Raw genomic sequence first — 26,405 nt, forward strand, 5'->3', positions numbered from 1 at the left:
GGAGAATTACAAACTCAGGCCCAGAAAAGCCATGTAAAGAAACTCATTGCACCACAGAAACTTTTATCTAATTCAAAGTCAGGAAGATATTATTCTATGTTTTCTTCTAAAAATTTTATAGTTTAGCTCAGTGGCAGTAGATTTTAGTTTTTTGGTATGGCGTGAGGTCCGAGTGGTGCAAACAATTTGCACTTAACAGCTAACCCAGTGATACCGCAGAAGAAAAGGCCTGACAGTCTGTTTCCATTAAGATTACAGCCATGAAAACCCTGTGGAGCAGTTCTGCTCTGTAACACATGGGGTCACCGTGAGGCGCAGTCCCCTTGTGGAACGACAACAGCGTGGTGTGAGGTATTGGCCAAGGGTCACGTGTTTCACCACGGGATGTTCATTTGCTCTAGCACTGTCTGTTGTAAAGACTTCTCCGTCTTGATTGGGTTCTCTTGATACCTTTGTCAAAACTCACCCGGACTCATGAGTCTGGGTCCCTTCTGGGCTCTCTTCTGTTCCATTGATGTGTTATTGTACCTTATGTCTTGATTACTGTAGCTTCAGAGTAAGTCTTAAAGTTAGATAGTGTAAGTCTTCCATTTTAGTTCTATTTTAAGATTGCTTTGGATATTCTAGGTCCTTGACCTTCCCGTATAAATTTTACTGTTAGCTTGTCCATTTCTTAAAAAAAAAAACAAACAATACCCACTCCTAGTGAGGTTATGATTGGGACCGCATTGATCTATACAGATCAGTTTCGGGAGCATTGACGCTGAACGTTCAGACCCGTGAACGCGGAGCATCTGCACTCACTTAGTCTTCCTGTGATTTCTGTCAGCACTGCTGTGTAGTTTTCATGTGTGTGTAAAATTACAGTTGGGTTTTATGTTAACACATAATTAGTATCCAGTGATCCTGCTATCATCATGTTAGTTCTCCTAGTTAATTTACAGATCCCTTAGGATTTTCTACGTAAGTGATCATGTCACTTTAAATAGAGACAGCTTTGCTTCTTCGTCTGCAAATTTTATCCTTCTCTGCCTTTTTCTGGTCTTGCTGCGATGGCCCAGATGTTGGTGAAGTGTTGGTAGAGGTGGTGAGAGTGGGTGCCCTCGTCCCAATCCTAAGCCTGGTTGCTTTTCAGGCCACGATGACACTCAAAGCAACTTACCCACCTAGTCTCTCTACTTCAGGCCCTGTTTACAAGGGGCTTCCCCTCTCGTTTTTATAAAAGATGAGCAAATATGGAAGGGGGTGACAGGGAAGCTCCCGGGCCTTCTGTCTTCTCAGTTCTGCCATCGAGCATGGTTATGCCCTCAGGGGCTGTGTGTGTGGCCGCCTAATGTTGTATGTGAACCAAGTGTCCACCCAGTGATGTTCACACGCCCATGATTCAGGGCCCCACGTAGCCAGGGTGTCGTGTTTGGAGGCCCAGCTTAACTGTGAAATGTGTTCATGACTATATCGCCAGCTAGTTTAACTAATGCTCAGTCACAGGCTGCTTCTGAGCCCCTGGGGGAGCAGGGCAGCAGCAGGCCTCCCTGTGGTTTACCCCCAGGGGGTGGGCCCCCCAGCTTGGCCCAGGCCGGGCCACGTTGCAGCGATTCCCACTGCCCCGTAACTCCTCCCTGTCTGCTCTTAGTCAGCAACTTGCTCCTTGTAAACCAGTTTATAGAAGGGAGCTCCCCTGCCCCCCACCTTTTCGCCATTATTTTTTAGTTTACTTCTTATCTTTTTATTTGCTGGGCAAGTGCTCCTCAGCCTTTATTTTTGGCATCATGCACTGGGGGCCAGCCATGACAATCCACCCTCATGCTGGGCGTGCATGCTCAGCACTGTGTGTCACCCAGACCAGCGCCAGGATGGTGGGTCAGTCCCGCCCCGCACCCTCAGAGGAGTTACCTGGAAAGACACGGAACCCAGAGTGACCCAGGCCTGAGGGGCGAACGGGGAATCAAGGCCAGAGTCCCCCGAGGGGCTGTGGAGGGGGTGGCAGGAAAGGAACCAGGCTGCAGGACTTTGTAAAACCTGTAGGGTGCTCCTCCCTGGTAGACAAGTAGTTTGTTTCTGGAAATTACCCACCCACTTAATTTCTTGGAAACGCCGGCTCAACGCTTGTCACTGACCCTTCGAATGGCGGTGCTTGGCCCTCCAAGTAGTTTGCCAGAGACCTGGGCTGTTGAAGCCCGCGGTGCGTGACTCAGTGAGCCGATACTTGGGAGGGGAGTGCTGGGGGCTGTGCTGAGTTTTGCCCTTAGAGGGTACAGTATTTTCGCTTTGGTCCTCCAGCCATGGCCGTTCCTATCTCTGCCACACAGTCCAACATCCCATCTGTCCCTTCTGGTGAGTTCTCTGCACCGTGTCTCGTCATTGTCTCTGCACCCCACTCCAGGAGTGCAGTTGCTCCACCTACCTGTGGTGACTGAGACTGCTCAATCCGACTACGGGCCGCTGGCTTGGTCATTGTGCTTGGGGCAGTCCCAGGCAGGCTCACTGTGTGGCTGGACTGCAGCCGGGGAGGGGCCGCCCCTCTGAGTTCTTCGGTGCTGTCTTCCGGCCGTGTTCGGATGCTGGCCTCATTGCCGGCTTGGTGTCACCCTGGGACAGAGAGGCTGGTCTGAGACCTGCATCTGGACAGCAAGTATGGGGAAGGAACGTGTTGGAGCACGTGGGCTTCATTCGCAATTTTGAAGGCTAAGTACATTTGTGAGTGCAAATCAAATCCCAAGGCTCTGTCCCAGCCTGGTGCCAGACTCGGGTCCTGAGGCCTTGCAGCCCCGCATTCATGGCACACACTTTGCCCTGGGACCCTGCCACTTTCTACCTCGCATTATCCCCCAGCGTGGGGACTCACTCCCTCCTCTGGGCATCTCCTCTGAGCACACAGGGCAGGGGCCTTCCTGGTGCTTATCTTAACTGTGTGGGAGCAGGAGGCCATGGCTGTCATACCGAGTGACTCGCTGGCTGAAGTTGAGAGCCTACTTTCTGTGCTCTGTCCTTCTGCCAGCTGCTTTGTGCCTTTGTGGGGTTCCCTCCTCCCTCAACCCATCCCACGTGCCCAGGCCACTTTTCAAAAGGGAAAATCTTTAGTGCTCGTAGCTCCAGTCTCATGATCAGCCCTGTAATTAAAACACATGCCGAGCTCCGTGATTAAGGGAAAAAATAACTCGGAGCCAGCCGCCTCCCAGGTTTCCAGGGGCGGGATGTAGGTGACAGTGGGAAAGGAGGACACGACGGTCTGCTTCCAACAGGCTCTTGACAACAGCCAGCACCAGAAAAAGCAGGGCCAGTGTTGGGGCTCAAATGGGGGTGGGACAGGCGGCAGGTACCCTTACTTGGCCCCCCTCCACCTGCTCTGGTCAGGGCTGGGCAGTGTGGCCCCTGTGTACCCGGCGTCACGGCCCACCTCTGACGGGGGCTTGGCCAGTGCACACCATGCAGCTCCTGTTCTTCTCTAACTCCATGCTCCCCCCTAGAGATAGAAGCCATCAAGCTGGCGGAGCAGAAGCGCTGGGAGGCACGGCGGCGGAGGGCCACAAAGGTGGTGGGGGACCTGCGCCCGCTGATGGAGGCCCTACCCGAGTTGGCAGAGCTGGAGAGCAGCAGCAGCTCACGGCAGCGGAGGAGGCAAGTATGGCGGCCCGCCGCCTCCTTTCATGTCAGGAGGCAAGTATAGCTGCACGGCCCAGGACCGCCTGTTCCTCCCCAGGCCTGAGCCGTGCACCAGCTGATCTGTGTTCAGGGGTGAAAGATGGTGGAGGAGGAGGAAGCCACCAAGGTCTTGGCAGTGCTAACCCCAGGGAGGCCACTTCTCATCAGACACCTGCGCTTCTTCACCTGAGTCCTAGCCAATGGCTCTCAGGAGCCAGGAGGGAGCTGGTGGCTCCATCACATGAGACATGGAAGGCCGGATGTGTCGGGAGCACCTGGCCCACTGCTGGTAAACAGGAGAGTGGTCAGGTTGGCAGAGTGGCTAGGGCTGACTCCACTTTCTCTTGCGGCCCTCTTTGGGCACGGCTACCCTGGCCTGGTGTTCTCTAGCTCTCCCTGGATGGCTGTGGCGTACGCAGCTCCTGATGGGTCCTGCTGCTTCTACCTCCCTTGCCACACTGCAGTGCACCCACCGGCTGCTCTGCCCTGGTCGTGGCCTCATGTGCACTTATGGCCCTGGTGTGCTCCTTCCCAGGTGTGTCCCCTGGCTCTGCCCTGGTCACGGCCTCACGTGCACTTCCTGGGCCTGGTGTGCTCCTCCCCAGGTGTGTCCACCAGCTCTCTCCTCTCCCTTCTCAGGCCAAAACTCAAATGCGTTCCCTCACTGAGGCGTCCTGTCTGCCTCACCTGGTCCTGCATGCACTTCCTTTCCTGGGGGTCTTCCTCACCGTACACATCCTCTCTGTTCTGGCTCTTGCTCCTGTCCCTGCATGGCAGGGCCTTGTCTGCTTTGTGTCCCCTGCACCCCCACCCAGCATGGCCTATGTACCTTAGGGGCTCCATAAGTAGGTGGACAGCTTGTGCATGCCCACAGGGCCACGAGGGCCAGTCCCCTGAGCTTGTGCTGATCAAGGACAGAGGGGCCAGTTGTGTTCCCTCACTGGGGTGGGATGGTGACAAGAAGCATGCGTCTGCAGCTGTCCCCCAAGGCTCCTGCAGACTGTGCTCGGGTATCCTTCCTTCCATAGAGGCACATGCCACTCTGGCCAGAGTCTGTCCCTGGTTCATTCTTAAAATGTCTTGGAATGAAAAGGTGACGTCTCCTCACCACTGGATTCTCCCAGCTGCCAAGGCTGGGGTATACCTGGATGTGCCAGTGCATTCCTTTTACCTCGTACTGACAGCTGGTTGTGGAGAGGCCTTGCCCCTCAGTGAGCGAGCGTCAGCCCAGCCAAGGCCAGGCGAGGCCTTCCTCATGGGGCATCTAGAGCACCAGGTGGGCTGCTGGTAGAGGAGTGCCATAGCTTGGTCTGTCCTGAGGCATCATGGTGACACGGGTGGCCTTCTGCAGTGCGGGCTCTAGGAGTGGCCAGCACAAGGACACTTGTGCACAGCCCGTCCGTTTGGCCACACACCGGTGCTTTGGTCCCCACTGAATTCAGGGGCACAATGCGCCTCAGCCTTCTAGCTCTTTCGGAAGGCCTTTCTCAAGGTCTTTTCTGCCTCAGGACCTGCATGTCGCCTCTGGGGTGCTGTCTCCATCAAGGAAAGTGCCTGGGGCCTGGCCCCTGAGGGAGGGGCCTCAGCCAGGTGTGGGCCCAGTCCTCAGCTTTCCGGGAACAAGCAGGACAAACCCTGAGGGGCGCTCCGTTTTGATCACAGTTTCTGGGCCTTCAACATTTATTGCTGTCAATTCTAATCTTTGCTTTTTGAGAAATAATTCTCTCTCTGGCTGAAAACACCAATCTCATGCAGAGTCGGCTTGGGCCAGGGTCAGCCCCCTCTGCTCCCTGTTCGCCCCCTGCGGTGAGTGACTCCTGCTGGCCACTGGACATTAGAGGAAGGCTGTGGGGGGAGGTGGGGACAGGGACGTGGAACCAGCCAGAATATTTGCGTGCCTGAGGAGGAGTGGCCACTGAGTCGAGATTGACAACTGAACCCGAGCCTGAGATACAGATTCCATTCCGGGTCCTCGAACAAAAATGTGACCCCGGTCAAGCGCCCATATGTGGTTTTCAGTTTTCTCATCTGAAAAATGTCCTCGGCTCCCACGGGAGAAAGCTGCGTAAACACCGCCGTCAGCTGGGGCTGGGGCCGGAATGCGTGTGCGGCTCTGGGCTGCTGAGTGCTGGGACTCTGGTCTGCGCTTGCTCAGGCTAATCTCAGGCTCAGGGTGGGGGTGGCTCCGACCTGGTATCACAAACCGTAGTTCCCTGGATGTGGCCGGGTGACACACTAAAAGCTCACCTAGCTGCCCTGGGGGCCAGTCTCTCGTGTATGTGTGTCTCGGGTGCTGGGGAAGCTGGTGGTTGGTTTGGCTTAATAATCACTATCTCCCAGTAATTTTAGTTTTACAGAAAGTTGGAAAGATAGTCCAGAGAGTTCTGTACACCCTCACCCAGTTTCCTTTATTATTGTGAATAAAGTTTCAGGTCTTAAAATAGGATGGCATCGCAACTAATGACCCAGTATAGATAAACGTAAAGGATAATAATGAACTTAAAGTAATGATTAGCCAAAGTCCGTGCTTTATCCAGATTTCCTCAGTTTTCCATGATGTCCTTTTTCTGCCCTAGGGTCTCATCCAGGATACCACGTAACATTTAGTTGTCATGTCTTCTTAGGCTCTAGTTGGCTGTGACAGTTTCTCAGGCATTTCCTTGTCTTTGATGACCTTGACCATATCAAGGAGTGTCGCTCAGATATTTTGTAGGACACCCCTCAATTGAGATTTTGTGATGCCTTTGTCACGATTAGACTGGAGCGATGGAGTTTTGGGAAGAAGATGACGGGGAGTGAAGTGCCGTTTTCATCAGATCACGTCAAGAGTAGTGCATCCCATCAATAGGACTCAGCACTGTTGATGTTGACCCTGACCACCTGGCTGAGGTCACGTTTGTCAGGCTTCTCCACTGAAGGTCCTCTTTTCTCCCCATTCCCACACTGAACTCTTTGGGCCCCGGAAGTCACTGTGTGCAAGCCACACTTAGGGAGTGGGAAGTGGTGCTGCCTCCCGGAGGGCAGAGAATCTACAGAAGATACTTGGGATTCTTCTGCGTGGGAGACTTAGCTCTTCTTCCCATTAGTTAGCTGTTTATGTCAGCTTGGACACAGGAAGATTGGTTCTGTATATTGAGTTGTAATCCATTGACTCCTGTGCCCCCCTGACATACCTACCCCCATCGAGTGTGTGTGTGTGGGAGAGAGCACTCCTTTACTTTTTGGCACTACAAGATGCTCCAGGCTTACCTTATATGTTTCCTGCCCCAGTTGCAGATCAAACACTTCTCCAAGAAGCCCTAACCAAAAACGCCAAATAGGTTGCCATCGAGTTGATTCCAACTCATAGTGACCCAGCAGGAAAGGATTAGAACTGTCCCATAGGGTTTCCAAGGAGCAGCTGGTGGGTTCAGACTGCCAGCCTTTTGGTTAGCAGCTGAACACTTAACCAGTGTACCTCCCGGGATCGAGGCAAGGAGCCTAGGTTCCCTTTAATGGAGACTGGTATCGGAAACCAAGATCTGGGTGCTTGATATGGTCGTTGTTACTGGGGTATCATTGCTTCTAGGCCCTTTCAACTTACAGAGCAAGGAAGTAGCTGTATGTACGGACTTGATGGTACATTTCTATAATTATTTCTGTGTGTAACCATCTCTATATTAAGCTAAACATGAGTTTACCCTGCTGTCTCCAACTGTAATCCATCGCCACACAGATCATTCTAGGCACCTCCCTTGCTTATCCCACTCCGGTAATGAAAAGCTTGACTCCACCACCTGTGTACGTAATCATTGGATCTGGTATGTGGGCTCCTGTATCAGAACTGTTAACGTGGCCCTGTGGGGCGTGGCAGTAAACAGGGCTTTGTGCAGACGTGCAGTTCCTTTTGCCTTTAGTTCAGACTCTTCTCGTTTCCAGAGTTACTGCACCCTTCACACAGGCCGTGCTTTAGGGACCAGAGCCGCCCCGGGCTCTGCCACCCTTGCAGGCAGCCTCAGGACCTTCAGCTGGCCTCAGGCTCTGTTACCCTAGCGGAAGGCACAGCTTGCCCACCAAGGTGACAGACCCTGATCCCACTGATCCAGGGTGGGGTCTGGGGTAGGCCTGGGCTTTAGCCTGCATGAGACCTCCGGGAGGCTCCCCTGGGCTGAGCCGATTGGCCTGCGGTGTCCACCCACCTGCGCTGGCCCATGGCTGAGCACAGTGGACAGCAGAGCAGAGGAGACACGTACTGGAAGAGCCCGCCTGCACAGAACAGCCCCATGAGGCCTGTCAGTCCCACCAGCACCCAGGGTGGTAGCTCTGGAAGCTGGCCTGTGCTTTCCTGACAAGGCTTCTCAGGTGTTGGTGCAGCCCAAGAAAAGGGGAGCACTCACAGGTGGCACCACGTGGCAGTGTGCTTCCCCTTCCCCAGTTTAAGCCAAGGTGGGGATGCCTGGCGCTGGGGCCCAGGGGCCCCAGAGACCAAGTGCAGTGTCAGAAACAGCTCCTAGAGAGCCCCATCTCTGAGGCACACTGTGAGTGGTCCTCCTGGAGGCAGAGTGGGCCCACATGCTGCTCTGGCCAGCTCCCACCGGTGTCTGCCAGCCATCCAAGGTCTGGAGGGGAGTCTGGGAGGACATGGCCCCAGCCCTCCTGCCTGACTAAGTGAGACCCCCAGGGCTGACGCAGGCTGTGGGACGGCTACGCCCACCCACTGTGCAAGGCTTTGACACACGGTGCTCTGGCCCTCCGTTTTGAGAACCAGAGTCCGACCACCACTGTCGCCCTTCACCCACCAGAAGATCACACTACTGGAGAATCCACTCATTCATTCCCCACCACTGACTGCTGGTGGTGGCCTGCTTATTCATGTGCTAACTGCTGCTCCGGGAACCTATGCTCACCAGTCAGAGCCTCTAGGCTGAGACCATGCTACTACTGCCCCGGCCCCAGTAAAGGTCCAGGCCCATGTGGATGAGCCTTCCTTTCCAGGTGGGGAGGAGGCCCATGGAGGAGCCAGGCTCGGAGCAATGGGCTCGCCACACCACCCTGCATGGCAAGAACTCGTGAGCCACTTTACGGACTGGGGCCAGGGGCCTGGAGAGCCTAGGCCCGCAGGGGACCCCCACTCCATCCCTTCTACCTCTGCCCCAGGACACGACTGGTGGGATGGCAGTGACGAAATGCTAGGAAGTTGACCGTCTCGTGTGATGTACATGTGTTAAAAGGCCAGCCCTTGACCATGAGATGACCGTCTCTTCTGGTGAGAACTGCCCGAAGAGGGCAGGGAAGGGCCCTGAGCCTGAGTGAGCAGAGGGTCATGAGACAAGAGGGTCAGGTTAGCCTAGGAGAGGCACGGAAGCTGTCGAGGACCGGAGCCTTCCCCAGATAAAGAATGGGTGTCAGGGCTGAGGGAAAGTGGGGCTGAGGTGTTATTTCTGGTGCACATGACATTTCTTACATTCATATTTTAAAAAGTAACATGAATAAAGTATCAGGTCTCCAGGTCTGGAGGCTAAATTTAGACATTGGCCTGAGGAGCTCTGAGCAGATTCTCTCGCCCTTCCCGCCCTTCTCTCGGCCCTGTCTCCTGCCATGTGGCAGCTGCTCATGCGCTCGGCCAGATGGCTCCACCAAGAGGAATCCTGGTGTGGCCACCTCTACATGGAGTCCGCTCCTTCCTGCTAGAGGTCTGGAGTCGTTTGTCACTTTTTCCTTTGGCCTCTGGCCTCCTTTGTCTTTCAGGAGGAATAGCACCTAGACTAAGGATATGGGTCCACACAGACCACCATAGGACAAGCAGTTTGGTCACTACAGTTGGGCAGAGTGGAAGGATTCAATGTGTGTGTCTGGGTCTGCTTGCTTCCTCCACATTATAAGGGAGCAGTGAGACATTGGGATGGGTCCTAGGTACTGCAGACCCCCACTCCTGTGACTAGTCCACAGTGACCACCTGGCACATCAGGTCAGATGGTTTGGAAGTTGCTCGATTTGTCCGGTCCCAGCCGCTACGGCCAAAGCTCAGCACAGAGCTCATGGCTTTGTGGTGGCTTGGTCACCACAGGCCTCGAGATGGCTGTAGTCTGGGCTCTGAGGAGGTTTTCAGATGGGACACTTGCGCCTGACTGACTGGGCTTCTCTCTGTTCACAGCAGGCTGACCAGCAAGCCCAGGCCCACTGAGCTCAGCCGGATGAGCACGGCGCAGAGGCTTCAGCTCCTGTGAGTGTTCGCCTGGGCGGGCCGCCGGGATCCTGCACCTTCTCACTCACCTGGCTCTCCCCAGGCCTCACTGAGGCGTCCCACCCCTACCTCTCCAGCCAGTCATGACTCCACACTGGCTTCTTTGCTTAGTTCCCAGATCTGACTCTAGGTGCAGGCAGCCCGGAGTGCCTGGCCAGCTGCCCACCTGGAGGCTTCTGGAAGACAGTCAAAGCTCCCCTCAGAGAGAGTGCTCCCTCCTGCCGTCTCCCCTTCCCGCTCAGCCTGGTTGGCTGTGACCAGGATGCTGTGGACGTGAAGCGCGTGAACATTTGGTTCTGTGTCTGGACCTTCACTGGCCGCGCCAGGGTGCCCAGTTACCAGGACTGGTGCTCGTCAGCAGTCCTGGTCCTGACTTCTCCCTTCCCTGCTGGACTGAGCTTCTCTTCTACAAGGGTTTGTCTGAAAATAGGCCCACAGCATCTTCACGTGTTCAGAAACATCTGTGGAGATTTATACCCAGATGTCATCTTGGGTGCAGAATTCAGGGGTCATACTTTCTTAGGCTCTTTCTAAGTGTTCATTGCAGGTTGCTGTAGAGAAGTCTGAGCAACCCCAAGTTTTAGACCTTTGTGAGAGATAGCTCATCTTTTTGGTTGGCTGGCCAAAGAGTTGTTTTTTGTTTTTTTTTTTTTCCATTTCTTTGCTGTTGAAGGAACTTTGCTAGGATATTTCTTAGTATTGTATATCCGATATCAGTTTTTACTGGGGCCCATTGTATCCTTTCAATCTATAGACTCAAATCTTTTTTTCTAATTGTTTTTGGAAATTTTTACTGAACTGTATCTTCAAATAGGCTCGGCTGCTAACCAAAAGGCCGGCAGTTTGAATCTACCAGCTGCTCCTTGGAAACCCTGTAGGGCAGTTCTGCTCTGTCCTATTAGGTTGCTGTGAGTTGGAATTGACTAGACAGCAGCCGCTTTCGTTGTTTTTTGGTTTTCTTTAGGGATACCAGTTATTCATGTGTTGGACCTTTTGATCTGTCTTCTGTATCTGTTACCCTATATGCTTTTTAGCCCTGAGTTTTCAGTATGTTTGTATAGACTTTGTGCTTGTCTCTTTATTTCTGCTTATCTCTTAATGAACTGAATTCTCCCTTTACCTGCTGTGTGAAGAAAATTTGTGTATGGAAAGAGCCGAGTTATCAGAATTCTCTCGATAGCCCAGAGTTTGTGTGAGTGAGGTCTTTGTCGTCGTCTTCTCCCTGTCTCATGTATGGGTGCCTCCAGCACCTAGAGCTTCTCTGCAAACTGTCTTCTTCTCCATCCCCCAGCCCTGCCTCTCCTTGGTGCCCAGCCTGGGCCCTGGGGCCCCCATGGGACGTAGCGGACTTTCTCTCCTGGACAGAGCAGTGGATCACCTGTCAGCATTCCACACACCAGCTTCATCTGTGGTCTCTGTCGTGGGCCTCCTTTATCCACAGCCCTGGGGACTAATGCCACATTTGGGAGTTCTCGGGTCCTGCTGCATCAAAGATAGAGTTTGGTTTCTTGATGCTTTTGAGCAGTTTCTAAGAGGAGAAACCAGAAGCCATGTATTAACTCTTCCATTTTGAAGCTAGAAGTCTGTGTCCACATTCATGCCCATGGTGCCTAGCAGTGCATGGCAGCAGCTCAGAGGTCTGAGTGAACCAGATCATCAGCTCAGCTTAGTAGCCACCTCCCCTGAGAACCCAGAGGAGGTAGTGTCGTGCTCACCCCACTGCGCTCCAGAGACTGGGTCCGCTCTGCCATGCCATCAGGACCGCCAGACCTTCTGGTCAAGCCCCAGCCGAGATGATGAGCCCCCAGCCTTGTCTTCTCTGCTCTCCAGCTCCCATGTGGCAGCTGTGAGGTTCCTCATGAATGCCGGGGAGAGGGGCCTGGTGTGGCCTGGAGTTGTGCTAGGTCATGGAGCACAGCTGGGGCCAGTGGCTCAAGTCGGAGCTGTTCCCGCCACAGTGGCACTCTGGCTCTGGGGGGCTTGTCCTGGAGGCACCACTCAGAGTGGCTGCATTTGTCACTAGCTCAGAGACCCTGTGCCTGGTCATCTGTTCTGGCAGCACGTAGGCCCCTCACCAGAGTCTGTGCACTGTGAGCGCCAGGCGAGGTGGCAGGCGCCTTGAGGTGGACACTCGGAAGCTGGTGGTGGCAGCAGGGGTCAGGGTGCCAGGCTCTTGGCAGGGCTTGAGCTCCCACAGGATGGAGAGGCCTGCAAGGCCTATCCATTGGGGCAGCCTGTGCAAGCAGAGCCTGGGCTGGTGGAGGGGTAAAGCTTCTGTGCCTCTGTGGCTGTGCCCTCATGTCCCTGTTCCTGCAGTGTGGCTGCATCTGTGTGCATATCTGTTCTGGTCACTTTGTAGAAGGAGCTTCTTATGCAAGGCCCAGTGTCTCAGGAGAGCACCTGTCTGGTGGATTCTATGGTGTGAGCCCAGAGCCCCTCATAAACCCCAAGAGAGGCAGGGGTGCTGTGAGGCTGTGTTCACATCTCCTGCGGGGTCTCCGTCACGGAGACAGCCTGGTCTCACAGCCACATATGCCTGCCTTCTCACTTCTTGCTTCTCTCTGTCCCTGCCATTGTTCCCCTCCAAGCCCCCTATCCTGCTCAGTGCTGCCCTGTGTTGAGGTCCCTGGACCCAACACTCCCCCGCGTGAACCAAGCCCCTTCCCTCATCCTCGTCCTCTACTGAGGGCCCGCCCACAGGGTGTTGAGAGAAGTGAAAGGGTCTGGGTCCCGGGGCTGCATAACGCTCAGTCTCTGCGTTCCCCTCAAGGACTGGGGGTCCTGAGCTGCCATGTGGTATTGACCTTTGGGTCTTGATCTTTCAGTGAGGAAGAAAGGGCCCGGTTCCAAGCACTGCTGGCCAGCCCGGCCTACCAAGCCAGCCCTCTGCAGGCCATTGGGCAGCAGCTGGCCCACCAGATGCAACTGGAAGGCACCGGCCACCAACTCTGATGGCATGGAGCTCCTCAGACCCAGTACTCCAAGGAGCCCAGTGAAGGCCGGGCACCCAGCCGACTCTGGCAGTTGGCATCCTGCAGCCGGGGATACCCCTCTCTGTTTCTCTTGCTGGGGTGTTAGGGAGGACGACGGTGGGTGTGGGGGCCAAGGAATAAAGTGCTTCTGGCCCGGGCATGGACGGCTTCTTACTGTGTGCTCCAGAGAAAAGCCCTGTAGCTTCCTGGTCATCAGAGGGCTTCTGCCTGACTGGAGGCCAGTGTTCCCCCCATCATGCTCACTGCTTTGCCCCCACCCCACCACCCTGCCCCTCACCATCTGGGCCACAGGGACAGCACCCTCCACCCAGGCCTTTGACTGCTGCTGAAACCAGGGGCCTCAACTTGGAGTCTGACCCAGGAGAGCAGATGGTGGCCACGTGTGGACCGCAGACCAGAAAGAGGGTATGGAGTAACTTGAAAAGGAAGGCCAGGGGACCACATTGATGGTCCGATAGTCTGAAACAAACCTCAGACTGTCCCAGGATGTTGCCTGACAAGCCACTCGCGTGTGGGGGACACCCCAGCACCCATCAAAGAGCAGAGCACCAGGAAGAGGCTGAGATCCAGCAGTTGGCCACTGTGCAGACAGTGGCAGTGACACAGGGGCCACGGTGCTTCTACGGAAGTAGGTCCTGGAGTGTGGCCCTTCATCCTTCTGAGTGCCCACCACGTCCAGACCAGGAACAGCCTACTCCTATTCTGCCCAAAATGAGCAAGCCCCGTGTATTCTCTGCATGGGGGCACTGTATGGGATGGTGCCCACAGCTCAGGACCTGGGCGGTCGCAGGGACACTTCTCCTGCACATGTGTGTTTCCAGTCTCGGTAGCACCAACGTGGGTGTTGTTAGTTGCCATCGAGTTGATTCTGAATCTTGGTAATAAAGTAATGACACAGTTCACTGGTTTCCTTGCTCTTTCAACTCTGGAGCCCTCGCTCCTTTTTTCTGATCTGAAGGTGAACAATGGGTAGAGCTTCACAGGCCCCAGAGGCTGGCATGGGCTCCCTGCTGCCCTGGGCCCTGCAGGACGCCTTTGGAGGAGCTGCCGTCAGGGACAGGACAGTGTCCTCCTGCACAGAGTTAGAGGTGGAAGCCCTGGAGTGGGTTTGCCATACTGGCTTCTGATGTCCTCATAGTCGTTTTTCCAGCCCATGTTCCTGGGCATCTGCCGGGCACACAGTCCCCAGGCCTTACTCGTTACACACCCTTGTCACCAAGCAGCACCAGGCCAGGGGAGACCAGCCTGTAGGCCAAGGGAGTGGAGAGAGGGAAGAGAAAGTAGGAGGGGCCGGCAAAGGAAAATCCAGGAGGAAGACAGGGCTCCCTGAAGCCCCCCGCCCCAGGCCTCCCTGACCCCCACCCCTACCCCAGGCCTGCTGCTGGTGATCCCCTCACTTAGCCCCTGACTCCTTCCCTGAGCAGGAACCCCACTACCCCCCACCGCCCTCAGGCTGAGCTCAGTGCAGGGGGATCGCAGGAGGCTAATCTGAAGGCTGCTGGAAGGGGGCCCAGGGAGTGTCACCTCCCCCAGCACTGGCCAGACTTCTGAAGCCCTCCACCCAGCTTCAGCTTGTGCTCCAGCAGCCCACACTGCAGCAGTGTCTGGAACCTGCCTTTCCCCAAGCCCCTCCCCTCCTGTCTCCCCAGTGGCATGGAGCCAGCTGTGTGGTGAACCATGTGATGAATGCTTCAGGGTGCTCCCAGGCTGTGTAGCCCCTGTTGTGCCTCACAGGCGGCTCTGCGACCCCAGGTTGTCATGTCCAGGATGGTGGCCGTGGTTGGCACGAGGGGCTCTCTTCAGCAAGTGGCCTGTGCACTTACTTACGGGGCATCACTGCTCACACCCCACGGCCAAGGCAGGTCATGTGGCCCAGGCCAGCTCTGGGTTGGGGAGGACTGGTGACAGGGTAGGTGTGGCTGTGACTGCTGTCCACTTATGGGGAGCCCTAGGTGGGTGAGGAAGGCCGACTGTGAAAACGCTTGTGGTACGTTGTCTGTTCCTATACCTTCTGCATTGCATCGCGGTGTGTTGGGGACACTGATTACTAACGAGACCCCGGCCAGGGTAGGGGTGGGGCAAGAACGGCACCCACTGTGGGGGCTGACCCTGCACATGGCCTCAGTGCAGTGTAACGGTCTTGGAGGGCCACTGGGGGCATGCCATCCCCCTTAGAGCTCTAATCCTGGTACCTGGGCCTGCCAGCAAGTCAGGGAGCTAGTCCACAGGGGTGCAGTCATGTAGCAAATGAGCGGGCAGAGGTGAGTACCCTCATGGGGACACTGAGGAGAGATTGGCTCACAACCCAGAGCTGGGGCGGGAGGGCCTGGAGAGGAGGACGGGGATGGGGTGGGCTCGTCCCCTGCTCAGTGTTCCTAGTCCTGATGCTGTCCCTGGGCCCCCTTGAGGTGCACTCCCCTCCTAGGGCCTGCTCAGTGCCACACTCTGAGGTTGTCGTGGGCCACACAGCTCAAAGATGAGGCCCCTTGCACAGTCCTGCAGTTCCCTGCTCGCTCTTGCCCTCCGGCCTGGGGCTGTCCCTGCGTGCACACATTGGTAGTGTGTCTCCTTTTCCCTGCAGAAAGGTCGCTCCCACTCTGGCTTCTGCTGTGCGTGCCTCACGGGGATCGTGCTCAGACGCACTCTATCACGTGGACAAGTGAGTCAGTGGATGAGGTCTGAGCCAGGCACGGGACACTGCCTGACCATGCCCGGTCCTCTGCTCTATCCCTCAGGGCTGCGTCCACACCAGCCTCACGCCCATGCTCTGTGTTCAGGGAAAGACGGGGCCCCCTCAGAAGCCCACCAGTCTCTCTCAGTTCTGTTGCCGTAACTGGTTTCCGTTCCCATTCCTCTTTCAGACCATCAGGCCAGGTATGGGTCAAGGTGGGTGGGGGCCCTGAGCACATTCAAGGGGACTGAGCAGGGGGCAGGGGTGGCGCAGCCCTCAGGGCCCACTGCCCAAGCCCTAAGAATGCGCCGTGGCTGTGGCAAGCCCTGAGACCGGTTCAGGACTGGCTTTCCTGGTTACAAGTTAGATATCACTGGCTGCCTGTCTAGGGCGGAAGTGGGGAGCTGTGGACATGGACCCCCTGGCCACGTGACGCAGTGTCCAGCAGCGCTGACTGGGCCTGGTGCTCGTTGAGGAAAGCTTCCAGACCTGTGGGTGGCCGGAGGCACCAGTGGGCAGATGTGAGCATATGCAGTGAGTCAGGATTCTTGGACCACTGGAACGCCAAATGTTGTACAGACACCAGGCAAGTTGCTTCTGGAATGTTCCTTGTGCAGTGATAACACAGCGACGGCGGCCTTGGTAATCACACGGAAACGTCCGGAGGCTCTGGCTGCTCAGCCTTGTCTGCCTGGGGCCCTGGCACAGCTCAGTGTCCCAGCTTCCATCTAAGCAGGTACCTACAGGCCGCCACCATTGTGTGGGATCTGGGATGCCAGGAAGAGCTGCCATGGGTGATAAACAGGGTGCGTACCCCACCTTCCTCTGGTGCTGTGTCAACCACCACACCTTCTTGGGAGACCAGCCTGTGAGTAGAACGTGTTGTTTTAAAGTCAGAGACGTGATTTAACTGTGTTTTTCCAGTGACGTTAAAATAATGTAGGATGAAACGATGGTTGCAGGCATTCCTGATGTGTGCACTGTGTTTCTTCTGCTCTGAGTCAGGAGTCAGGCATGTGGCGACTCCTTCCTCTCCCATAGGGAGACCGAGGCCGGGAGGAGCAGAACCCCCCTCAGGGTGTCGTAAGGCTGAGCTGACGTTTCCGGAACACCAAGCCTTGGACTCATCTCTCCTGATCTGGCACGACAGGAGGTGCACTTTGCCCCTTGACCTCCCTGACGCATTTGGCCTCCAGCCCTCAGTTTAGGTCATCCTGAGGCCAGCCGGCCAGACACCCTGGAGGGAAATGGGGTGGGGACAGGGCAGCCAGGCTGATGGGCCCACTGCCTCCCTCCCCCCACCCCTCTTGCCGGCTTATCTTCTGGGCCAGCCGCCTGCCCTCAAGCACAGGAAGTGGATTAATCCTGCCCACACCCTCTCCTAGAGCTGAATCCCACCATGGGAGGTCCCCATGGAGGTGATGGCACTCATCAGGTTACAGGGGAGCCCTTGGTGGGGCTGAGCAGGCAGGTGACTGGGTTCCAGCCAAAAGGAGGCCACTTGTTCACTGCCCCACATTGGGGTGTGGCTGGGCTGTGAACTTTGAGCCCCGAGGGAGCTTCCTGGAGGGGTGGCCAAGGGTCCCCGCCCCCTGGTCTGGTGCTGGTACCAGCAACTTGGTCCCTTGCTTGGGGTCAATTTCTGGGTTTTCTGGCACAGCAATAATTATTTCACCCGGAGTTGGGAAATGATCATAATTACATAATGATGTTTAATGAGAGTGTCCCCTGTGCCAGGCACATCCCAGCCTTTCTCAGGAGCGAGAGCACAGTTTTCCTCTCTCTCCTCAGGATTGGACCCCTACCCCATCCTCAAGGCACAGTGGCCCTATCCCACCTGCTCTCCTCTGGTTCTCTTGGCCCCTGGCTCTGGGCTGGGCACGGGGCTTCTTTCCTGTGAGAGCCATGGGCCCGTGGAGCTGTGGTGGGTCCTGGACAGTGTGGGGCATGGGGGAACAAGGACCCCCAGTGCTGCCCATTAGGCCGCTGCCAAGGCGGCCTACCCAGAGCCAGGACACTTCAGCCTGCTCCATTGAGGTGCATTTGGTGCCTTGGGACTGAGGGCTTTGAGGACCTTCCTGACGTGGAATCATTTCACAAGAAAGTGTGGTTTCTGCTGGGTGATAACGGAGGTAACTGCGGAAACGCCAAAGGGGTTGGAGATTTTGAGAAGGCAGGACCTAGGCTCAGTTCCTCTCTCCACGCTACAGAGGAGAAAGCCAGGGGCTGGGAGGGGTGGGACTTGCCCACGATGCGAATTTGGGGACACAGAGGTGTCCAAGCCACAAAACCCCTCCCAGATGTGCAGGGGACCAAGCACTCAACTGAGCCCTTGCCTGCCCAGGCTGGCCATGGCCATGGGTACTACGTCTGGGGCCAGGTTAGGCCTTCTCTCTGTCTTCTTCCCATCCGTCACAGGTTTCCATTGTCGTGCTTTCGGTGCATGTGTTAGTATAGTGCTGTGTGTATACGACTGGTACACAGGTAAATAAATGTCCATGAATACCAGGAGTCAGCACCTGTGTTAGACAAGGTTCTCTAGAGAAGTAAAACCAGTAAAGCGTATAAATGTATGTAGAGAGAGATTTATATTAAGGAAGTGGCTCATGGGATTGTAGAGGCTGGAAAGTCCCAAGTCCATGGATCAGGATAGAGGCTTCTCCTGATTCACGTAGCTGCAGGGGCTGGCGAGCCCAGGATCGTCAGGTCTGAGAGGAGGGCTCTTGTTCACAGGCTGTGAAGATTGACAAATCCCAAGACCGGTGGGCAAGACTGCAAGGCTTCTCCTGATTCACATAGCGGCAGGTGCTGGCTAACCCAAGATCAGCAGGTCAGAGAGCAGGGCTCTTGCTCACAGGCTGTAAAAATAACAAATCCCAAGATCAGCAGATGAGCTGCTAGCACAACTCCCAAGAACCAGAGGTCAGGTGAACAGGAGGCAGCTGCAGGATCCAAAGGGCAAAAGCCAGAACGTCCACTTATATTCAGATACAGGCCATATATGCAAGGAAACTCCCTTTCAACTGACTGGCTACTCACAGCAGATCCCATTATGCGGGTGGTCACATACAAACACTGAGAATCACGGCCCAGCCAAGTTGACACACAATCTCAACCATCACAGCACCCAAGAGTCTTCCTCCTCACTGTAACCACATGGGCTTAAAAGAGGTTTAACCCACCTGTTGCTATACCCTCAATTCTGACTCCTAGCGACCCTATAGGACAGAGTAGAACTGCCCCATAAGGTTTCCAAGGAGCTCCTGGTGGATTTGAACTGCTGACCTTTTGATTAGCAGCCAAACTCTTAACCACTGTGCCACCAGGGTTTCCTAAAAGAGGATTAAGAGAGAATAATTTTCTTCATATGTGATTTCCATGTAATTTGGGCCAACTCTTGGCCCCCCACGAGCTGACTTAATTTTTTTTTTTTTACTTTCAGTGTTAGTAAAACATGTAAAAACCTAACACTAGGTGTATACACAGCTCTCAGTAACTAGAATATCATGACTCTATCTTAAGGTTGGCAGATTTGGGGCCTTAACTCCATCTGCAGAGAGTGAATAATGGGGGGTGGTGGGAATCTTAAGGATCCTCTTAGAATTTGCCTTCCACAGTCCACCCTCTGGCCCCCAAGACTCATATCCCTCCCAAATGGAAAACACATTCGCCTCCTCCCATACTCCCCCAAAGCCTCAAAGCGTCATCCCATTACAGCATCCATCCCAGAGCCCACCTTTGAAATCGCCTAAATCAGTCGAGGGTAATTGTTACACGCAGCTGCGGGGCACAGTTCCTGTCCACTGGGGACTGAGACCAGAGACAGGCGGTGTGCCCCCAGAGCTCCCCTTGTGCGGTGTTGGCCAGGCGTAGGGTAGCGGTTATGGAGATTCTGGGTCAAAGGGGGACCAGATGGTGGCGGACACAGCGTTGAACTCAGGGCCTCTTCTGTGTGTTGCCTCACTGATACACTGTGTACCCTGGGCGTGTCATTGTTTCCGTCCACACAAACCAAAGACCTGGGCTCATCTGGCCAGGAAGTGGGACTGGGTGGACCCGGTCTCTCTACCCCCCAGCCCTGGCCCCAGTGGGATCCTTAGCCAGTGGTTAGGGTGCCCTCCCCAGCTTTCAGGGCAGGCCCAATACACTACCAAACCCAGCCTGGGCATTTGCCTTTAAGGTAGTTCTCTGATCATTCCCAATTGTGGCGCACTTTTAACAAGAGGAGACATTGACTTTGATTGAATTTGTTCTTGGCACCTGTTGAGAAAATCATGTGTCTCATTATTTTTCCCATTGTGGGGCGAATTATGTTATTAATTTTCCATGCCTCCCACCAGCTTGGCATCCCGGGACCAGCGTGCTCGGGCAGGGAGGGCTGTTTCTCCCTGTGCTGTGTCGCTCACTCAGGCTATACCTCCGAGCTTTCCTCTCAGCTTTCAAGGGAGCTGACCTGTGGCCTTTTGTTCCCCAGTCAACATTCCTGCAGCAGCACAGGTTTCTTCTCAGGCTCGGGCTCCTCCCGGTTAATCCCAGAGGTGACTGCTTGGCCTTTAGAACCTCAGGTTTCTCCCCAGGGCTGTTGGGCAGCCTCCAGGTGCGCCCGAGAGTTGTGGCTTTTCCACCACAAAGTCCCAAAGTCCTGCGCCTGGTCGGGGTCCTGGCCACAGTAACCAGGCAGCCCCTGGAGCACTCAGAGCTGCTCGGTCCAGGACTTGGGCTTTCCTGCTGCAGACCCAGGGCGAGTGTTTGCTCAGCGCCTCCCCAGTGAACACTGTGTCACAGGCTGTTTCACAAGTGCTGTTTCCCAACTTCGAGATCAGGGCTAAGCAGTTCTCAGTTCCCTTTGGCTGCTCTGTCATCAGGCTCAGCCACTCAGGGCAACAGTACAGAGAGGCCTCCGGGTGGGTGCCTGACACCCAGTGGCACCCCTTCCTCCTTGAAAAAGTTGCCGACTCCTTGATTCTGCTTCATGGCATCCCTGTATGTGTCAGAGCGGAACTGTGCTCCCCAGGGTTTTCATGGCGCCCCTGGATGTGCCAGAGCGGAACTGTGCTCCCCAGGGTTTTCATGGCGCCCCTGGATGTGCCAGAGCGGAACTGTGCTCCCCAGGGTTTTCATGGCGCCCCTGGATGTGTCAGAGCGGAACTGTGCTCCCCAGGGTTTTCATGGCACCCCTGGATGTGTCAGAGCGGAACTGTGCTCCCCAGGGTTTTCAGTGGCTGATTTTTGGAAGCCGGTCACCAGGACTTCCCTCCAAGGCACCTCTGGGTGGACTAGAACCTCCGGCCTTTCAGTTAGCAGCTGAATATGGTAACTGTTTGCACCACTCAGGGATGCCTTCCTCCTTGGGCTTCTGGAATTATTTAAAATACCTAATCCCCAGGGAACCCAAGAAATCAAGCCAACCCCACCCTGTTTTCAGCCCATAACTTGTCTTCCTGGGCTTCAGTGGCTGTCAGCCCATCCTGGAGCTGTGTGGCCCTGCATGGCATCCTCCCTTTGTTGGGGGCTATGCAGGACAGTGAGCCTACCTTTCATCTCTCCGAGGGTCTTTGTGTGGGTCCCCCCATCCAAGGAACATACAATCACCTCTGATACCATGCGGTTATAAAGCATACCTCTTACCCAAAGCTAGTAGTGCCCACCTAAGGCTGGACCCCCAGCCCGTCCTCTCCCACCTGACCAGGGGCTGAGCCCTCAGGCCCTGGAGGGTAGAGATTGCCCTGCCCTCTAGAGCCACAGCTGGGCTGGGGTTGTGCTCAGGGTGCCCAGTCTATAAGTGGGGTGTCTGCCTGCCTCCTTGGACCTGACTGGTTGTCTGACCACCTTCAGTCTCCATCCTGGAGTTGCTCCTCGGTTGGAAGCCCTGGGTCCTGTGGGATCCCAGCTCCTCCTTCCCCTGCGTAGTAATGGCAGCATATAGTGGTGGTCCATTGGCCCCAGTGGGACTGGGCACTGGACTGCCCCCAATGTTCCATTGCCCCATTGCTGATTCTCTGTTCTGACATTCCAGAAGGGACCTGGTTCCTGTGCCTGGACCACCATGCCCTCTCCGGTGTTGCAGGCTCCCAACACAGGCCTTTTGCTGGAGTTCTAGAGCCAGATCGGCCCCTCTGCCTGCCTGGTCCCTGAAGCCTGCTGATTTCTCTCTGTCATCATCTAACACAATCAGCTTCACCTGGAACATTGCTTTGCCACTGCAGGGATAGCAGACACTCAGCACAGGCCTCTGTCCTACCTCTGCCATGACAGGAATTATTAACCAACCACAGCCCCTTCCAGCTCAGCTGCACCGAGTGCCCCCACTGGTGGTGGGGCTGGCAGGAAGGCCATCCCCATTTGCCGTCTTTGCCCAAAGCCTAAAGTTTCCTCCATCATGAGTAGAAAAGGTGTTGAGAAGCGAGAAGAACTCTACAAGCAGAAGGTATTGGTGAATGCGCGCCCAGGTTGACAGAGCGCCCTGTTCTCAGTCAGTGCTTAGAGGTGAGAGATTATAGGGGGACCAGGCAGCCCTCAGGAATACTATCACATTCCAGGGAGGAGAGAAAAAAGCTGAAGTCCAGACATCAGGTGGTCTGTGGGGACATGACAGACCCAACTTCATCCACACGCCTGGCTCTGAGAAAGGAGAGAATGAGCGGGCTCTTAACTGCTGAAGCCCACTTGGGCCTGGAGCGAAGCAAGCTCCTGGCAAAAGTTTGTTAGACAGGGAGTTTGGGGTCAGAAGGAAGCTTGAGCACGTGAATTTATTGCCTGAACTTGATGGTTCTCAACTGGGAGTAACTTCCCCCACAGAGACATCGGGCCATGTCTGGAGACGTTTTGGTCACAACTAGGATGGGGGTGTTGCTGGCATCCAGCATCCAGGGATGCTGCTCAGCACCCTGCGGTACACAGGACAGCCCCTATGAGGAATTATCTGGCCCCCAATGTCCACAGTACTGTGGTGGAGAGACCCTGTCTGACCCCTACTCTGCCCTGTGAGCAGTCTCTGGGCCATTCGCAGATAGCCCAGTTCTTCCGGCACTCCCCTGCTCGCTCTGGAGCCAGGCGTGGCCGTGGACTTGATCTGGCCAATGAAAGTGAGTGTACGTGACACATGCACCTGGTGCATGCTCTTTCCATCCTTCATGGTGACCGGTTACGCTGCAGAAGGTGGCTGCTCCCTCAGCCTGGGCCTAGCGTGAGGACACACAGCAGGCTTGTGTGAGCAAGACATAGGCCTTGCTTACGCCTTTGACAATTTGGGGCTGTTTGATACTGCAGCCGAAGCCAGTCCATCGTGACTGATACAACTTCCTCCCCGATCTCACTGGGAAGTCCAAGGAATAGAAACAGAGAAATTTCTCTGTCCATTCTGAAGTCAGGAGAGAGGACCATCAGCAAGCCAGACCAGAACTACTGAGAAATTCCTGCAAGAAGCCATGTGGACCAGTTTTGATTCCAGCAAATCTTTCCCCATCTACCCCCAGCAGCACTGTGCACCTAGCAGACACCCAGTAAACACTGTTGAGTTCATGATGTATTCTCTGACAGTGTACAAGAAGCTATAAGTTAATATCTAAGTCACATCAAGGAAAGGTAAACAATTTAGAAATGAAGCAATACTCTAAAATAACTCTTGGGTCGAAGAGGAAATAACATCGCGTTGGCAGATGATTTAGAATGCTCTAGTACCAAGAACACTGCATAGCCAAGCTTCCGAAACATGGCCAAAAATGCTCTCCGGGGAAAACTTATACTCTTAAATGTTTTCATTATAAACACGGGAGAAATAGAAGATAAATGGACTGAGCACTCGGTTCCAGAGTACAGAAAAGCAAGATCAACCCCAAAGCCCAGAGAAGCAAGAGGAAGTCATTGGTTTGGCAAAAAGAAAGCAATAGAATGAATAGCCCAAGATTTGAAGACGCGCCTCCCAGGAATTGTTCATGGAGGAGTCTGGTAGTCTGACATCTCTGTGACACGTCCCTCCGGGAGGAGCCATCCCAGCCCAAGAAAGCATCACAAGCAGCCCTGGGAGCATTGGCCAGTGGATCTGGCTTTTCCTCTTCCTAGCTGGGCGACCTGGGCAAGTCATTTCCCCTCTCTGTGTCCTCTTGATCCTTTGTACCATCACCACCACCAGCTGCCATTGAGTTGGCCCTGACTCATGGCAACCCATGTACGTCAGGGTGCACCTGTGCTCCTTAGGGCTTTAATGGATGACTTTTTGGAAGTGGATCGCCAGGCCTTTCTTCCAAGACACCTTTGGGTTTGCAGCCTAGCACCTTCATCTTTGCTCTACCCACTTGCTGCTCTGTACATGGGGCAGTGCAGGCTCCACCTCTGAGAGCCGAGTGGATTAACTGAGCCAATGCTGTGGAGCCCTTGGAACAGCCTGGGCAGCCCTCAGCGAGTGGCATCTGTGAGATTTTTGTCTTTATTGGCCATTTGTACATCTTCTTTGGAGAAATGTCTATGCATATGCTTTGCTCAGTTTTTCTTTTTTAGTATGAGCTATTATTGATTCAAGCCTTCCTGTATGTCTGGCACTTTTTCTTTATGAAGGTCTTACAGATTTTATTCCTGGTGATAGAACTGTGTTTGTTGCTGCTGTATGTTGGTGAGTGCTTTTTTCATTGAGGAATGTCAGGATAACGTGATCTTAATAATGGACTTGGTGTCTGTCTCGCTAGGTGTGCCTGGCTGGAGTTCTCTGCTCCCTAGTGAGGCTGCTCGTGTGATGTTGGCAGATGGCAGAGACCAAGGCCTGGTTTCTTGCTTGTCTAGCCCTCACTGCCAAGGAGAGCATTCTGAACTGCGCCGCAGGTACCGAGCTCCCGTAGTGTGAAGGGTGGTCTGGAGTCCTGGCTGCCCCAGAGGGGTTCTTTCTCTTGGCCCAGTGACAGCACAGCACTTTGAGAAGAGAGCTCTGGGCCCTGGCATCTGAGGGCCGTGGCTCAGCCAGGCTGGAGAGGCTGAGGAGCCGCAGAAGGCCCGCAGACCAGGGAGCTGCCAGGTCCACCCACATATAGGGCCGGCAGGAGTAGGAGACTAAGATGAGGGCTGTGCCCAAGAGAACCTACCAGAGGTGGGGAGGGGAGGTCCCAGGAGACCCTGCCAGAGCAGTGGATCCTATCCAGGAGGGCGGACCACAGAATCAGTTGTCCAGGAGCCTCGGGCATCAATAGGTGTCTTGGGTATCTAGTGCTGCTGTAACAGAAACACCACAAGCGGGAGGCTTTAACAAACAGAAATTTATTCTCTTACAGTTTAGGAGGCTAGAAGTCCGAATTCGGGGTGCCAACTCTAGGGGAAGTCTTTCTCTCTCTGTTGGCTCTGAATGAAGGTCTTTGTCTCTTCTGAGCTTCTGCTCCTAGTAATCTTTATGTAGCTTGGCATCAATCTTTCTCCATCTCTGCTTCTTGCATGCTTGTTTAATCTCTTTTATAGATCAAAAGAGATTGGCTCAAGACATACCCTACACTAATCTTGTCTTATTAACATAACAAAGATATCCAATTACCAAGTAGGATTATAACCTCAGGCATAGAGATTAGGATTTACAACACATATTTTTAGAGGACACAATTAATCCATAACATTCCACACTTTGGCCCCCCAAAATTCATGTCCTTGCCACATGCAAAACACATTCATCCCATCACATCATCCCAAAAGTCTTAAATCAACTCCAAACCCAAAAATCTCATCTTCTGAATCGTCTAAATCAAATATGGGTGAGACTTTAGGCATATCCTACCCTGGAGCAAAATTCCACTTCATCTGTGAACCTGTGAAATCTAGGCTACAAATTTTCTGCTTCCAAAGTACAATGGTGGAACATGCACAAGGTAGACATTTCCATTACAAATGGGAGGGAAAGAAAAGATAATGAGCACCAAGCAAGTCCAAAACTCAGCAGAAGAATTTACATTAGCTCTCAAGGCTTGAAAATAATCCTCTGTTCTCCAGGACCATCTGGGCAATGGTCCTACCCTAAAGACTCTGGGTGTTAGCCTGCCCTCTGGATTCTGGGTGGAGGCCCTTGGCCCTGGGCTTCAGCTCTGCCTCCCGGGCCCACTGTGATGGCACCTCTGCCCCCTCAACTTTGTGGCTCCATTCTCCTAGTCCATTTGAGTGGTGACCCCACCCTCTCGGCCCCAGCAGGCCCTGTTCTGCAGCCCCTTGGGCATGAAAGCCCTGCCCCCTCAGATTTAGGTGATGGCTCCATCCTCCTGGCACACCTTAATGACAACCCCACACTCTGGAACCGAGTCTGTAAAGATCCCACTCTCTGAAACCTGGAGGGCTGTGGCCTGACCCTTTGAGATCCAGGAGACTGGCCCCACCTTTTGAAATGGAGAAGGCCCTGCATCCCATGCTCCTTCCAACAGTTCTGCTGATCTCTGAGCTCCTCCAAATGTGGTCCTTTTCTTTTCTTGAAGGACAATAGCTGTAGCTCCTTGGCCTGTTTCCTGCCTAGAATTCCAAGAGGCAAACAGCGTTCTTTCCCTTCATTCTATCTGTGTTCCCTTCAATCTAAGCTGATAGGTTTTCTGCTGTGGTAATTGGTTAGATCTATCAGTCACAGGCTTAATCTCTAACAAAAGATTGTGTAGCCATGTCCTTGGTGAACGTTCTAGGACATGTGTTCTTAGTTTGTACAACAGAATTTTCCAAATCTTTTAAGTTTTGTTTCCATTTTGCATAGTTCATTTTTAAGTCCATCTCTTCCCTCTCACATTTTATTATAAGTGGCAAGGAGAAACCACGTGACCCCCTTCAGATCTTGCTTAGATATCTCATCAGCTAGATATCCAAGTTCATCACTTACAAGTTATACCTTTCAGCAAACATTTGAACGTAAGTCAGAAAAGTTATTTGTCAC

General features: G+C 54.3%; 1 protein-coding gene and 1 long non-coding RNA gene across 3 annotated transcripts in view; one reads left to right on the forward strand and one right to left on the reverse strand.

Annotated features, from left to right (window-relative positions):
- SLX9 (SLX9 ribosome biogenesis factor) overlaps nt 1-13,914 on the forward strand; it is a 55,583-nt gene extending 41,669 nt beyond the window's left edge. The window contains exons 4-6 of one of the 2 annotated variants that reach the window (XM_049875024.1): nt 3,468-3,618; nt 9,779-9,844; nt 12,691-13,914. In XM_049875024.1, coding sequence (XP_049730981.1) covers nt 3,468-3,618; nt 9,779-9,844; nt 12,691-12,817 — 344 coding nt within the window. In that variant the 3' untranslated portion in view covers nt 12,818-13,914. Of the gene's footprint in view, nt 1-3,467; nt 3,619-9,775; nt 9,845-12,690 lie in introns of both variants that reach the window. The other variant, XM_049875023.1, reaches the window with a different exon arrangement.
- A 4,196-nt stretch (nt 13,915-18,110) lies between these two features.
- LOC126070648 (uncharacterized) lies at nt 18,111-20,290 on the reverse strand. The gene is made up of 3 exons (XR_007516232.1): nt 19,983-20,290; nt 19,266-19,789; nt 18,111-18,387 (listed from the first exon to the last, which is right to left on the reverse strand). It is a non-coding gene; the product is annotated as an uncharacterized LOC126070648 (long non-coding RNA).
- Between the last annotated feature and the right edge of the window lie 6,115 nt (nt 20,291-26,405).

The sequence above is a fragment of the Elephas maximus genome, chromosome 2 (assembly GCF_024166365.1).
Source record: "Elephas maximus indicus isolate mEleMax1 chromosome 2, mEleMax1 primary haplotype, whole genome shotgun sequence".
NCBI lineage: Eukaryota > Metazoa > Chordata > Mammalia > Proboscidea > Elephantidae > Elephas > Elephas maximus.